At 34.3% G+C, this 15,903-nt stretch overlaps 2 protein-coding genes across 10 annotated transcripts in view; one reads left to right on the top strand and one right to left on the bottom strand.

The window, feature by feature from the left end:
- The window catches only part of TPK1 (thiamin pyrophosphokinase 1), a 348,263-nt gene extending 338,925 nt beyond the window's left edge, over window positions 1–9,338 (top strand). For 6 of the 8 annotated variants that reach the window (XM_087713141.1, XM_087713144.1, XM_087713140.1 and 3 more), the window contains one exon: window positions 7,994–9,338. In XM_087713141.1, coding sequence (XP_087569267.1) covers window positions 7,994–8,124 — 131 coding nt within the window. In that variant the 3' untranslated portion in view covers window positions 8,125–9,338. Of the gene's footprint in view, window positions 1–5,210; window positions 5,286–7,993 lie in introns of all 8 variants that reach the window. The other 2 variants (XR_015696394.1, XM_087713143.1) reach the window with 2 other exon arrangements.
- A 267-nt stretch (window positions 9,339–9,605) lies between these two features.
- SEC61G (SEC61 translocon subunit gamma) lies at window positions 9,606–15,786 on the bottom strand. Of its 2 annotated transcripts, XM_014072352.2 has the most exons (4): window positions 15,685–15,786; window positions 14,447–14,546; window positions 12,456–12,558; window positions 9,606–9,742 (listed from the first exon to the last, which is right to left on the bottom strand). In XM_014072352.2, exons 2-4 carry the CDS (start codon window positions 14,538–14,540, stop codon window positions 9,733–9,735), a joined length of 207 nt encoding a protein of 68 aa, XP_013927827.1. In that variant the 5' UTR covers window positions 14,541–14,546; window positions 15,685–15,786; the 3' UTR covers window positions 9,606–9,732. The 2 variants fall into 2 exon arrangements, with proteins under 2 accessions (XP_013927827.1, XP_087569272.1); XM_087713146.1 differs by lacking the exon at window positions 9,606–9,742 and having other exon boundaries at window positions 12,452–12,558.
- Window positions 15,787–15,903: the final 117 nt, after the last annotated feature.

Genomic DNA, 15,903 nt, shown 5'->3' with positions numbered 1-15,903 from the left:
TTGGTTTTTGTTTGTATATTCTTGTATTTATTTGTACAAAAAAGGTCTTTTTTTTCTTTTAAGGAATACTATTAATTTTCTAATGCTAGATTGTTAGGGGGAACCATCTTACAATTCAGGCATAGTTTTTAATTATGTCACTAAAAGTAGAAGAAAAAAATATGGCCTGGGCTATTAGTACACAACGATTGAGGGCAAAAGAACACAGGGACGACAGAGAGTGAGGTGGCTGGATGGAGTAACTGAAGCAGTCCCTGTGAGCTTAAATGTTCTCCAGGGGATGATAGAGGACAGGAAGGCCTGGAGGGACCTTGTCCATGGGGTCTCAAGTCTCAAGATAGGTTTGGGTGACTAACAACAACAACAGATTAGTACACAACCTACAAATCACTTCTTCATTTACTCAATTTGTTCTCCAAAGTAATTCCTTTATTATTTGAAGGATGCTGATTAGAACTGATTAATTTTAAACATATTGCTAGTATTGTTAAGCAAATTATTTAAGTAAATATCTATGTGGAGGTTAAATTCTCCTATTATCTGTAACATGCAAGTAGTATTATGAAGGAAAAGAACGCTGGGTACCTTTCCTTGACAACTGGATGTAATCAGTTGAAAAATCTTTCTCTTGAGAAGAATTTTTCTGTTTTAATTGATCTGAGGTATTTTAGGATAGAGAAGAGTTTTTTTCAAAATGGGAAAAACATTTGCTTTATGGTGCCTAGGTATGTCATACATTACTCTTCAAATTCCAGTTGCTGGTCTCTTTCTTTCTCAGACTTCTAATACAGGTAAGATCACAGTTCTAAATTCCACACAAGGATGAACTAAACATTTGGAGGACAAAGAAGTGCTGCCATAGCTTCATCTCCTCTTTTTTTTATTTTAATAAATAAGTATAGTACTGAAAAAATGTATTATGTTACTTCAGAGCATCATTAGAGCACAAACCAGGAACTAAATTGCATTTTTGAGATTACAAAGCCTAAATATATTTGAATTTGAAGTGGATTGGATTGACTATGGATGTGCTTCACAAATACTTCTGTCCTGATTTCTCTGTAGTATGGTGGGGGAGGAGGGAGCTGACTGTATCTATGTGCATTTGTAGGAATGTGAGAAAGAAAATTTCAGACAAGATGATAAACAGCCTCGTCTGTAAATTAAACATATTTGATAAAAACTCACTAAAGTCCTTGGACGGGGAGAATGAAAGGAGTTGTTTCCTGACTTTTCAATTGTTCCTGTCACTGCCTTTTAATCCCAAGTGTCTGGAATAAGTTGGGAAATGATAGAAATCTAAATGATTTAAAATACTTCAGTTAAAAGATGTAGGTAGCCTGCAATGCATTTCATTTAATCTATTATTATCTTTTTGCTCTTTTACAGATGGATTTTTGTGTAATCAATCTTCTGTTGTAGTTATAGTTTTTCTTCCAAGTGCAGACTAAAACTATACTTTAACTAGGTTTATTGATTAATTGAAAGCTAGCTTCATATCCTTCATTTTCTAGAAACAGGCAGTAGTGACATGCATCACTGCCCCTGCTGTGCAACTTTGGATCTTATCTTTAAAAGTGATTATTTGATAAGAAAGATTCCCCACATTTAAGTTCTTTTATTTTTAATCAAGTTATAGAGGCTTTTCTTGTATCCATTCCAAACCACCCCAACCTTAACTGATGGGTTGCTGTAATCAGGATTGCTGAATTCCTAAATTACTTCATTGCAATAAAAGATGACTAACAACAAAAGAACCAAAAAGGGATAGAGAAGTTATGCAGTCACTAAACCATAATTTATTGAGGCAATTCATTTCCAAATCTGAGCAATTTTTATCCATTCTAGCATCTCAGAAGCTGTGTACAATCCTTTGAAGTGTAAGATGGATTGGGATGGCCCAAACCATCCAGTGAGTTTCCATGACTGAAACTGGATCTATAACTGAGTCTCTTCTGTCCTATCTATTCTATTACTTCGTCTTGCCATCAGGTGCTTGTAACAGTGCCTCAGGTACTCAAAAACTGTTATCACATCTCCCCCCAGTCCTTCTTTATTAGACTAGACATTCCTAATTCCTGCAACTGTTTATCATACATTTTAGTCTCAGTCCCCTAATCACCTTTGTTGCTCTATCTAGAGTGCAGAAACTTTTGTTAAAATTTTGTACTGACTCCACTAGATATTCAGACTACATACTTCGGTGAACATTTGCTACTTAGAAAAAAAGTCAGTGAATAGGAATTTTTAATTAAAAGCTTTATTAAAATGAACACAAACTCCCATCTTTTCCCATGAGGAAAATTGCTTATTTAAAATGATAAAAGTGAAGTCCAAGAAGCTAAAACAAAGTTAAATACAGAACAATAATTTACCCGCCTATTACCATTTATCTGAAAAAGTAATCCCTAAAGTCTCTATATAGAGGACATTTTGCACTGAAAAAAAACTATGTTAGAATTATTTATTTCCAAAACTCAAAATATCAAGCCTTGGAAAGGCTTTTAAGTAATCATAACTATCCAATTTTCATTTTCAATAATGAAAACAAACTAGTTTGGCTTTATAAGGACTATGAGAGAAAACACTGTAATAATAAAATATCCTACTCCTAAAGGAGCAGTACAAGAACTAGAAATCTGCAGTAATTTCATATAGATTCTTGCAGTATTCTGGTGTTCAAAATAAATACCAGCTTTTTTATTGGTTTATCTTCAAAATCAATGTATAGAGCTCATGTTAGTTAACTTATTTAAATTTCTCAGGTCTTCAAACCCCCTACCTCTACCACAGTATTGGAAGAGAAAATTGTAAAGGAATTTAATAGTATTTATCAGCAAGATAATTCTCAAAAAACAAAATAGAATGCTGGTCAAACATGGGTTGGGAAGAGAAGCCAATAGAAGGAAGTTCAGTTTCAAAAAGTGGCCCAATTCAGTTGGGAACCATGAAGAAAAACTCTCCAGAATGACAGCACAACCGTATGGCAAAAGCAAATGTACAGCTTTTTAAAATGCTGGCATCCTTATCATTCTGAGCCTCCCTAATTACACAAACAAAGCAGAGCAGTTATTAAGATATTGGAAAGAATCCCAGAACCCACATTCTGTATTTTTTTTCTCTATCTTGTTTTCATTGTACCCTGATAAAGCCAAGTTAAATAATCATGCTGAAGCACTCATGGCTTCAGTTGGGGTTGGCAGGAAGCCAGTAAAAGCAATGCTGTCCTATTGTAACATAGATTTTAATCCTTTTGTATATGTCAACATTGCATGAAAGTTTGTAAAAATAAAAGCTCATATTGCGATTTTATTTTCATCATTTTGACAAAAACCTTCACTCCTGCACCTAGCCAATTTTGACTGATTTTGAAAAGCACAGAAACAGAGTAGTGCTTAGATAGGATATACCAAGAACCTGAAGAGCAAAAGGCTACTTGAGAATTCAAATATGCATATGGGGAGGTGGCAGTGGTGAAATGCTTCTCTATTATGGCCAAGAATACTTATATAGGCATGTCTATATAGTCACCATGAGCTGAATTTGATTTTAAGTCTTTACTTATGTAATCAGTAAGCAGAATTTATTTTCAGATAGCAATTTAGACTGCACTTAAAGGATTACATTTGCCCACATTAAAATAATCCAGTTAGAAATTAGCAATTTTCTGTAATATTGTAATATTCTAAGAAAGTTTTTTACACCAGAAAATTAAATCCTTTTTTTTCAGAGATTATCTTACAGATTTTCCCTTTTTAAATTTTTATATCTAGAATATTTTCCCTAAAAGTAAATTCAATCCCAAACTCCTAGCTTCCTCTTTCTTACTCTTTGTAGCCATTTAAGATTAAATTAAACTGCTTATTTTATAACACCAGCTTTTACTATCATAGTTATCAAGGTAAATTTATTTTAAACTACATACAGCCTTTTAAAAATTGATTTAAAGTTCAATTAGTTGAAATTTGTATGTATTCTTATTGCTTCCAAAGTAATATTAATATGCTTGCATTTACTGATTCCTGAGTCACCATCTGCAATAATTCCTAATTAATATCACCTTATTTCAAGATTCATCCATCCACGTTGAATGTCCTATCATCTGTATTTTGTTCTTTGTAGAAATCATCTACTTAACACATGCTCACTAAAAGACGGTAAAAATTCTTATTAAAATTGTAGCTTTCTTTAGAAATTCTCCCATGTGTTTAGAATGCTTCAAGGGGATAATGGAAATTCAAAGCAAGAATTCTTCAGATAGACACTTCCATGGGATTAGTGCTGCCAATCTTGCTACAAGTGTTACAAGAGGAAAGAAACTATTACAAATTCAGCTGTGTATGCACAGAGACATCAAGGAGCATGTGAGCTAGATAATGTCCAGTATAATATTGCATTAGTCATGAATCCACAAGGCACCTTCAGGCAATTTTCAATCCAGAGCAATGTAGAATGATAGCTGTTTTATGGCCTGTGTTAGCAAGCAAGATGAAGATAACTGTTCAAAACTCAAAAGCAAGCACAATATTTTTTTTCATCTGGAACATTTTCTCCCCAGCCTTTAAGAATTGCAGATGTCGATTGAAACTAAAATAATGGCTTTTTTTACAAAAAATGTCTTTTGTTTTGTTTAAGGCTTCAAAAAACCCATCAGATTTATTCTAGACCAAAGCATGCACCTGAAACAGCTTGCCTTACCACATGTTGCTCCAAAAGTAACCTACCTCAGCTAACCTCTGGAGATGAAAGAAAATGACTTTTTCTTCCCTAAAATGTTTTTTTTTTTAATCATACCCAATGTAAACTGTTGTGGCCCTGTTTTTGCAGGGATTATTTGAACAGGACATTTTATATAAAATCAGACTTGTTAAATTCCATATCTATGTTTTTCAGTTTCCATCAGAATAGGAAAATGATAAGGATACTAGAATTTTATGCAGGAATGAATAGTACCAAATTTCATAGAAATCAATAAGTTTCAAGTTACATGCTTTTGATAATTTGCTCGTTCCAGTTATACTGCATTTGTTAAATTACTAATCTCCCCTTGAGAAGATTTGGTATGATTGAGGATGAGAGAGGATAAAAAAAAGATGTGCAATTTACATAAAGGGAAAGGGTTTCAAACCCATGCAGAGGTTATTATATGATCCTGTTTGATGTCCCTCCCCCGTGAACACCTGACCTTTTTTGTCTTGGCTGTCCTACAGTTCGCATTGTCTAAGATTCTCATACACATGCAAAGGCCAAAATGGGATGCAGACTGCTACTTCCAAGAACGAAAGGTAGAAGGAATCCAGATGCATAGAACTGTATTATCTACAATTACTTTATAGATTAAAAAATACAATGATTTGCCAAAAAAAAAAATCAAGAATAAAAAAGTAAAAAGAAAACTTAAGATAATACTATTTTATTTAAAGGCAATTCTGGTAAAATATTGCCTTTAAATAAAAGAAATTATTAGAATATAATCTGCATTTCTCAAAGGTGCTTTTTGAAAAGGCAACTGGACTTTGTTTTTCCTTGAAGACATTTTACTTCTCATCTAAGAAGCTTCATCAGTTCTGATTGGATGGAGAGGGGGATGGAAGGATTAGGTTGTTCTGCATGTTGTAAAAGTATAGATAAGAGGAAAAAGTATGAAGAGAGATGAATAGAAAACTAAATAAAAATTCAAACAGGGATCGATTTTTAAAAATGATGCAGTACATAGTGTTAAATATACAGTATATACAGTGGTTAATATAGTATTCATCAGAGACAGTATCATTAGCAATCAAGAACAGAGAGAATGGAACAGAACAGAACTGAACTTTATTACAGTCAGACCAGCAATAGACATCACTGCTTACAATATATTTAAAAAAAATAGTACTGACCTTAATAGTGGAAATAACATCCCTGTTAAGAAAATACATGTTCTCAGACTAGGGTCACTCCCTAGTCTACCTGAGTGAAAAGCTAATGTTGAAAGTCATTTTCCAGGAAAAGTGGAAGGCAGGAATGCAGGCCCTTTCAGTAACATTTTTCCCCCTTAGAAGACACACTGTGAAGAATGCATATTATCGCACATTATTTAAGATGTTCAGTTGTTTCCCTTTATAAGTTGCCACTGAAAAAATTGATGTAGAAAATGTGGGGACAGTATTGTTTCCAGAATGTTTTTGTTTGTTTTCCATCTTCATTAGTTTTACAAATATCTCAAGACTGAACACCCCACCTTCCTACCACCATTTCCCTCACAACAACCTATGAAGTGAATAGGGCTGAGAGCGAGTACCTGGCTGCCTTTCATAGTGAAGGCAGGACTTGAGCTTTTACTTGTCTAGCCTGGTGCCTTAACAGCAGATCAAACTGGCTCCTATATATAGGATATATTATATCCTCTAATGTCAGTTTTGCTACCTTACTTTAATCCAAACCATGTTTTTGACTAATTTTTATATTCTTAGTTAGAGTAATAAAAATGTGCTAAACTTCTAATCACTTTTTACAAGTGTCATGAATTGCATTTTTCCAAAGTATTTTATAAAAAACGCAAGAAAACCTGCCTGGAAAATCGATGAAAAGAGCCATCTACTGGATAGGAAGTTATTACTAATTTAGCTTTTATACAATACAATACTGTGCTGTTATCTTTGGTAATAAGGCTGTGTATAAAACATTAGAAAAAGATGCTTATGCTCTATCACAAACAAAACACCCCTTCTTCAAGAACAAAATCAGCTGCGTCTTTTGAAAGACTCATGAGGCTTGCTGCTTCAACTGTCTCTGCATGGACTTTGTTTTGCTGACAAGGCATCTCTTGGAATGCTTTACAGTCCTACATTGTTGTGATAAATGTTGAGGCATACAGATATCCAGAGTTGAGAATAAGCCCTTATCCACAGACTTTAGAGCCTGTAATTTTTTTTCTAAAGATTTCAAAAAATCTAGACGTTGATTTAAAAGGTTTTTCTGGATGCTTTATTTTTTTAAAAGGTTAGTTTTCTAAAATCTTGGTATCTTAATATAATTGGAATATTTAAAAAAAGTTCATTAGTCAGGTATGAATTACATTTCAAACCTTTAGAAGAATCCCAATTTTGGGGAAGGGTCATGGCACATATGCAACAAACCATCATGATTTGGATAATAAATTTCATCAAAAAATAATTCTAGAGAGATAGCCTTCAACTTACAACTATTCTTTTTACGATCATTCAGTTACAACAGTACTAAAAAAATGATTTGAGACTGGTTTTCACATTTTGACTGTTGCAACATTCCCAGTCACATTGCCAAAATTTGTATGCTTGGCAAATAGCTGTATTTATGATGCTTGTACTGTCTCAGTCACGTACTCATGTTCCCAGCCAGCTTCCGACAAGCAAAGTTAATGGAGGAAGCCAAATTCATTTATCAACCTCAGAATTCATTTAACTGCAATGATTCACTTAACAACTATAGTAAAAAGGGTTGTAAAGGGGGGCAAAATTTACTTAACTATCTTTTTTAGCAATGGAAATTTTAGACTCAAATGCAGAACTACCTAGGAAGCTACTGCTGGTAGCCCTTGTTGAATGACCATTCATTTAGCAATCACTTGAGTTTACAATTCATCCTTATAGTTATAGCTGCTGCTATTTCCCCATGGCATGGGATCGCAAATCTGACAACCACTTCACAATTAAAAAGACATTGCAATGCCCTGTAATCACATGATCGTCATTTGCAAATCTTCACTGCTGGCTTCTGAAAAGTGAAGTTAATGGGGAAGCTGGCAGATCACAAATAACAATGACTACAAAGCTGCAACCACACAGGATTCTTCTAATGAACCAGAATCCTAAGTCAGTGCAGTCACATGACATTGCACTTCATAACTAAGTCATTTAATGATATGCTTGCAGGTCCTGATTACCATAATTAAATGAAGATTACCTGTATATAAATACATATAAGTTGAAATGATGTAGAAAAAATCTTCACCTTTTTTTCTTAATTACAGGTAGAAGTATTTTGAAGTTTGGAACACTTGTCAGCACATCAAACACTTATGACAAAACTGGGATAGTGACCATTGAAACAGACAAGCCTTTGCTTTGGACAATGGGAATCAAAGAAAAAGGGTGTGCTTAAAAGATGGTGACCCTACTTAAATCAACTTGAAATTCAAAAATGAAATTCTCTGGAATCCCACCCACTAGGCAACTGATAATTATTTTTCTGCAATTATTTCATTATGCTTTTATAAAAATTCAACATTTTACGTAGTTGGTTTTTAAAAATTTAGCTTCATTCTATTGAATGCCATAGATTTTATGATTTTCTTCTTAATGCAAAGCTGTATCCATGTTTTTAAAGCCTGAAGTTGAATGTATTTTTAAATGTAACCAATGCATAGAAAACTTGTTTAAAGATATGTATCGGTAAGATGATCAAAAGTAGATATATACAACATTCTATGCTGTATTCCAGCTGTTGCTTCTATGCTCAAACTCTTTAGCAAAACTTTGCTACTGGTTAGAATAAGCAGTGCCTCCTATTTGTTACTAATTAATACCCATGTAATAAGTAATTGTGACTTAAAAATGCATGCAAAATTAGTCTAGATGATGCTGTACAAATCAAAAATTGCATAGGAGTACAAACACCTACAGCCCTCAATACACATCTAGGCATAAGCACAAAGCCTGGCTTCACGGACTCTCTGCTCTATCAGATATCACCTCTTTATTATCCACAACAAGGAAAAGAACTCAGTAAATTCTACTCCCACTGATAGTGCAGTAATTTTTATCTCCTAATTATTGGTCTAACCACAAATAGCTGCGGTTTATTTGTGATAAGGAGGACACACAAATAAATGGCCACAATAAACAATTTTGCTTGCATTAAAACAGCATAGGAAAGATATAATGAAACTGTTATGTGCTTGCATTAAAACAATGTAAGAAAAATATAGTGAACCTGTTATTTTGCTTCATTAAAACATAGGAAAGATACAGTGAAACTCTTATTTTGCTTGCATTAAAATGACATAGGAAATTGTATGCCGGTACTAATAGAAGAGGAAATGTGTTTGTATGTATAGTATCTAATATGTGCACTTTATCTCCTAATCCTATGGCAGCTAAATATCATATAGGTCTCTGCAAATAAAATTAAATCAGAATAAATTCTACAATTTAAGTAGTGTTAATTATATTTTATCTTGGCTCTATTCTTACAAATGCTGTTTCTTAAAGCTTGCCAAATGTAATGGAATTAGTTCTTTTGGAAAGCAATGTCAATTAATACCATATTGTAATGAGATCTACAATTGCCTTAATAAAGATATAATTTAAAATATATTTGTTAGTTACATTTTTGCAAAACATACACATTTTTTCAGCATGAAGATTAACAGAAGTTGGGCATCTTCAGCAATAATTCAAGTTAGGCATATATAAATAAGTCAATTGTATAGATAACTGCTCAATGCTGTTCAGTTTTTTTTTACAGTACTGATGTTTTCCCAACTTCCAAGAAGAAATGGAAGTTATCAGCTCTTTCCTAAAAGCTCCTATCAGTGTAATCTTCAAGAGTTGGTTAGTTAAGCAAGTAGGACACCACACAAATTTGATTTTAAGATCTAGTTTATATTGACAAGTTATAAATGAGGAAGATCTACACAGACAATTAAGTCAGAAAGTCCACATTGATCTGCTATTCTACCATGCACAAAGTAATGTCTTCTTGATGTGTTTAGCCACCACTGTAAAAAGAAAAAAGAACATCAATTGAGACACTGTCACATGATAGTCAATGATATTATTATAGAATTATATTTCAAGAAACATAATTATTACCCTAAAATTAACAAACTCAATGAAAGAATAAGAATATATTCATATAAAAGTATGTAATAAGAGTGTTGATCAGTAGACAATTCAATGAGTTCAAGATGCTGGATTAATTAGTAAATAGTAAGGTTACACACAAACTGCACACCAAAATATCTAATTAAGGTTCTAAAGACTATACCATCTTATGGAAGATGTTTATATGAAAAATAGATCTAATTGACTAAAACTAAATTTCAATTAAAATGCTATTTTGGATCTCAATTATGAAAAACTTTTTGATTTTGCACGCACTTTCATATTGTCTCTGGATTCAACAGAAAGATATAGAAGAAATTAGTAGTCAAACCTCAACGATGCCAGATAAACCAATATCAAGTTGTTTTTACATCCACTCTCTCGTTCATTGGTGATATATCTCACCATCAAATAGTCAGCCCCATATTACTAACAAAATAACCCACCAAAATGGATAATTAATGTAGTCCAAAATGAAACATAAAATTATTCCACAAATAAAAGCATTTTTTCTGCAGAAATAATTTATTACAACTGAATGGCAGGGCACACATTGTAACAGATGTTCCACTGAGACATGGGTAGAGATCCTAGAGTATCATGCAATTATCCCATTGTATGTATCATATAATGTACAAATATAGAAATGACTTATGGAATCAATTATAAAAATAGGGGACTTATATCACTGAATAAATTAACCACTTCTATTATTATGTTTCCCCAAAAATAAGACTTGATCTTTCTTTTGGGCCCCAAAATAAGCACCAAGTCTTATTTTCAGAGGATGTCTTACACACTTACCTTAAAACTACTGCAGCTAGGCCTCCCAGGCACCAACACCTATCTTGGTGCTGCCTGACTGCTTCTATGGCCAATCGCCACATGGCTCGTCACACCAGTTCTGCTGCTTGTGGCAGGAGGCTGAATGGTATATTGTGCTGTTGCGCGCACAAGAACAGCACCGGCACAACGTGTCACATTGTGTCCTGCTACAAGCGGCACCACCAGTATGTACAACCAGATGGTGAGTGGGACTTAATTGGAGCAGTATTTATATTAGGCAGAGACATGAAATTCACACTAGGGCTTGTTTTGGGGATAGGTTGTATTTTCAGGGAAACACAGTAGCTTGCCTAAGAAATGCCCCTTTTCAAAGGAACTACTTTATTCAAGAAATATGTATAGTGGTGTCTTAGTAGTAATAACATATTTATTTCAAAATATATTTTAAATATATTTATACATTAAATATAAACAAAAAAGACAGCAGCAAATGTTTTTAATTGTGGCTTTTATTAACATGGCACACTATTTCTTTTCAGCTTAAGAATCAGAGGCAACTGCAGGGACCCTGAAATGTCATGTTTCCCTGAAAATAGAACATATTCCAAAAATAAGAACTAGCTTGATTTTTTTATGTGTGCTATTATAAGCCCAAATAAGCTCTAGTTAAGACCCGACCCACTCATCCCACCATCTGATTGTACATGGGGTGAGGCACATGCATAAAAATCAAGGGAGGGTGGGGGTGGAGCTGCCCCATGCACCCCACACCTGCTTACCTTAGGACAGCTGCAGCCAGGTCTCCCATGCCCCAACACCTGTCGCACTGCTGCCTGACTTGTGGCTGAGCGTTGGCCCGAATGCGATGTGTCACACAGCGTCCTGCCAGAATCAGAGGCACTGGCGTGAAAAGCCACGCATCCTACCAAAAGCGGTGTCATCAGTGTGATGTGACACATGGCATCTGGCTGCAAGCAGCCAGACAGGCAATGGCATGACAGGTGTCAGGTCGTGGGAAACCTGGCTGCAGTGGTCCTAAGGTAAGCGTGTAAGATACCCCCACACACCCCCAAAAATAAGACCGGTTGCCTTTTCTGGAGGCAAAAAAATAGACTGGGTCTTATTTTGGGCAAAACATGGTAGTCCTGGTGTGAGGAAATATCTTTTGGATTTTATTCACAATTTGATGGCCCTTATTAGCTCTTACTTTGGAGCTCGTGCATTAATAATATGAAATTGTTTTTTCTAATTGAAATTGATAAAGCTGTTATGATTCTCCTTTATACTCTTGTGAATATATGGGATATTATGTTATGGTATATGAATATTGTCTAGCTTTGTGAATTAGTTCAAAAGGCAGGAGTCAATTTACTCATTGAAATATGTCATTCTGTTTATAAAATAAATGCTAATATTCAATCTTTTACTTGAGTGGTATTATTAAATAACTATGAGGGAGAAGGCATTTTCACTAGTAGTGTCCTGCCTTAGAAATGCCCCTTTTTAAAGGAGTTCCTTTGTTCAAGAAACAAATAAGAATATAGCAGTATCTCAGCACTATTAACATGCTATTAAAGTCTTTTATTTTTTTAAAAAAATCATATTGTTAATTTCTGTATTTAGTTTCTTTATAATGCATTAGCATTTTTTAAATAGCAAACTATCATTGAAATATTCTAAGTAAATGCATGTATCACAGACTATTTTGTTGTCACATACAAGATTCTCAGATGACACTAAAGAGGGAAGAGGATATTAGGAACTATTATTAACTTTTTGTCAGATCTTTTCCAACAAATAGCATTTAACACATTTACTTACACAATAATATTGTTGATTGGAATGTGGATCAATTTTACGAAGAAACCAATAAATCCCATTATTGCAAAACCTATTGCTGTTGCCATGGCAATCTTCTGGAATTCTGGAATTTAAAATTACATATATTTATCCAATTCCTGAGTCACTGTGATCCAAAAATAATAATGGGCAGCTTTATAAAAAAAAAATTAAAAAGCACCATGATATTTAAAAGTACACATTTGCTTCAAAAGAATTATTTAAAAAATATTCCCAACTGAGAAGAACCCACCAGGTACCCAACCCAAGGGGGCAGCCACCTCTTTGGGGTTCTTTTGAATTGGAAAGGTCGGATCCAAATGAATGCAGGTGCTCCGAAAAAAGAGGGTCACACTAGATTAGATTGCTTAATTGGTAGAACCTGGAGTCAATTAAGTCATACAAAAGAGATAGGTATTACAGAATATTATGTCATTTCCTAAAGCGTTTAGAATACTTGAATTAGTGGTATTTTTTTTTATAGAACATAAGAGTTGGACCATGGAGGTCTTTTGGTTCAAACCCCTTAGGCAGGGGACCCTATACTATTTCAGATAAATGATTATCCAGTCTCTTTTTGAAAGCCTCCAGTAATGGAGCATCCACAACTTCTGAAAGCAAGTTTTTCCATTGGTTGATTACTCTCTTCATTAGGAAATTTCTCCTTAGTTCTAAATTGCTTCTCTCCTTGGTTAGTTTCCATCCATTTTTTATTGTCTTTTGGTGCTTTGGAAAACAATTTGACATACACCCCCCCCCCCCATACACACACAAACACATTATTTGAGGGGCTCTTTGTAGGAACACTGCTATCGTGTCTCCCCTGGTTGTTCTTTTCATTAAACTATTCACACCCAATTCCTGTAACCATTCTTTGTAATTTTCAGCTTCTAGCTCCCTAATCATTTTTACTGCTCTTCTCTGCATTCTTTCCAAAGTCTCAGCATCTTTTTTATATTGTGGTGATTAGAGCTGGCTGCAGTGTTCCAAGTGTGGTCTTACCAAAGCTTTGTAAAGCTGTACTAGCACTTGACATGATCTTGATACTATCCCTCTATTAATTCAGCCTAGAATTGCATTGGGTTTTTTGGGTATTGTCAAAAAAAAAATCAAGAGCAATCAGATACTTAATTACTTCCTCAGTATTTTCTAGACTCAGCATTTGTGTAAGAACTATCTTCTCTAAATCTAAGAAAAAGGTCAATTTTTTCACTTAGAAAAAAATTTGCTCACTACTGATAAAGTTAGTATTACATATTTCTGGGCTCCAGTTCAAATCACTCTGCTCACTTTATAAAAAAAAGTCCCCTTGTAGCCCCTATTTCAAAAATGTACCTCTTGCATTGTTAAAATAAGAACTGAAGAAAGCTTCAGTATCTTTTTAAATGCAACTTGTACTTTAATATCTCCTCTAGAAATCTTTTGAGTACTTCACAAATGAAACAATATACTAGAGAAGTGTTTTTAAAACTTTTTTCTTTCACACTATTAAAAATTATGGAGGATCCCAAAGTTGTTGTTTGTATGGATTATGTTTATTGACTTTTATCTTATTAAAAATTAAATTAACACCTTTGCTTCCATTATTGCTTCGCATGATAAACAGGGTTTTAATATTGCATTATTTTTTAAATAATTTTGAAGATTTCCAAGAGTATTTTATGTGACCATACTTTAAGAACATTGTGGAGTATAATAGATATATATTTTAGATTTGTTGACTGTCCACCAGTAAACATAGTTTACTGTTTATATTTGAGTTTTTTAATCTGTATTTTTATTACTTTCAATTTGTACTATTATTTGTAGTATTTTTACTTTCACTCGTTTAGAGTTAAGGTTTCATTATTAGAACGAAAACATGTGATTTGATATAGAAACCTGACATGAATCCACTGTGATTATAGAAATGGTTTGTTTCTTGCATTTTATATTACCATTGTTTCCCCCCTTTTTCCTCTTGATTACTTTACCTTTTCTATCTGGTTTTGTGCATCTTTTAACAAGTCTAATGGAATCTTTCACAAACTGGCGGCTGGGCTCTACAAATTGCATTACTTGATCCATGATGAACTGAAAAACAAATTAAATTTCAAAATAAATGGAAGCAAAGATAAATTTTTAATCAAAAGTATCTCTGATATTATTGATCTTGTATAGAAAACTTAAAAGCTGTCACCCATGGTTATTCTTTCAGAGGCTATTAATCATAAAATTAAATCTGAGAATATTCCAGAGGTGACCTCATCTCATTTGATTAAATATGTCTAAATGCTGAGTGATCAGTATAAGCAAAAAAACTTAATTCTACCAAATTGAACACACTGCCACAGACTGCTACCCTGGTTTAGAAAGAAGTGTGTCAACTACTACCTCATAGATACTGGGCAATCAATAGTTAGTAGCTCCGGTCTTTTCCCCTGATTGATTGTCTTGGCAACGTTTTGGTGAGGTCTCACTTGCCATCTTCAGGCTGGGTTTTGGGCTTTATGCATGCATGCATGCATGCACGCACGCACGCACGCATGCATACGCATTCTACAATAATGTACAATAAATAAGTTGAAGAATTCAACGTATATACAACATACAAAACGCTACCAGGATTCATTTAAGATTTGCTTACCTATGCATAAATGGGGATAATATGGTTCCATTATTTTACAAATTACGTTAATAGACAAACTGACCTGTTTGTACAGATATCAGTTTTTACAGGGGGGGGGGGGAGAAAGCAATGCATTCTGCGCATATAGAGAATGGTTTTCTTCTGCAACCACTCTGCCGCCTTCTTCTGGTTGTTTTCTCTCGGACTCCGTTTGGTACGAAACGGCATTATATTCGTTGAGGCTTTATAGATACAAGTGCTTGTTTTAAATTAAGATTACCAGTCATTCGCGGAAACCCAAAAACCTGTAAAAAGTAGGTACGGCTTTCGATACCAGAAAAGAGCGAACAGGAAACTGTAAACAATCGTCTCTTGGGATTAATTTAGGAAAGACAATTAATTACACATTAATGTAATTTTAAAAGCGGCACGTCTGAAGTCGGGAGAGCTAGAATACTCTACAACTAGCCAGAAAAGGAAAGAGCTGCGCTTTAACTAAATCTTGACACTGAAAACGCCAAGGTGTCATTCTTTCTTTCGGCAAAAAAATCGAAGAAAACACAGAAAAAAAATCAGAATTACCCGTAATTAAGCCATACTCACAGTTGCGGATAGAGGCTCGCTACACTGAACACGCTGCAGCCAACGAGGCCCTTTAAGACACGTAGCAAAAGAGAACGCGAAACCGGAAGAGGCGCCTGCGGAAGAAGCGCACACTTCCGAGTCTCAACTCAGCCACGTAGGTTTCTCCCAGAATTCTGGGAGTTGAAGTTCAGAAGTCTTAAAGTTGACGAGTTTGGAGCCCTCTGGTCTTACGGGGCT

This window comes from Thamnophis sirtalis, unplaced genomic scaffold, assembly GCF_051295495.1.
Source record: "Thamnophis sirtalis isolate CommonGarterSnake01/CBP01778 unplaced genomic scaffold, rThaSir2_p1.2 scaffold_4, whole genome shotgun sequence".
Lineage (NCBI taxonomy): Eukaryota > Metazoa > Chordata > Lepidosauria > Squamata > Natricidae > Thamnophis > Thamnophis sirtalis.
This window is presented reverse-complemented; position numbering and strand designations above follow the sequence as displayed.

Excerpts from the sequence above, each read along its gene's own strand:
- SEC61G (XM_014072352.2), bottom strand. The coding sequence starts at position 14,540 with ATGGATCAAGTAATGCAATTTGTAGAGCCCAGCCGCCAGTTTGTGAAA. Across the intron at positions 12,559-14,446 it reads CACAAAACCAGATAGAAAAG|AATTCCAGAAGATTGCCATG; the intron begins GTAAAGTAATCA and ends TTTAAATTCCAG.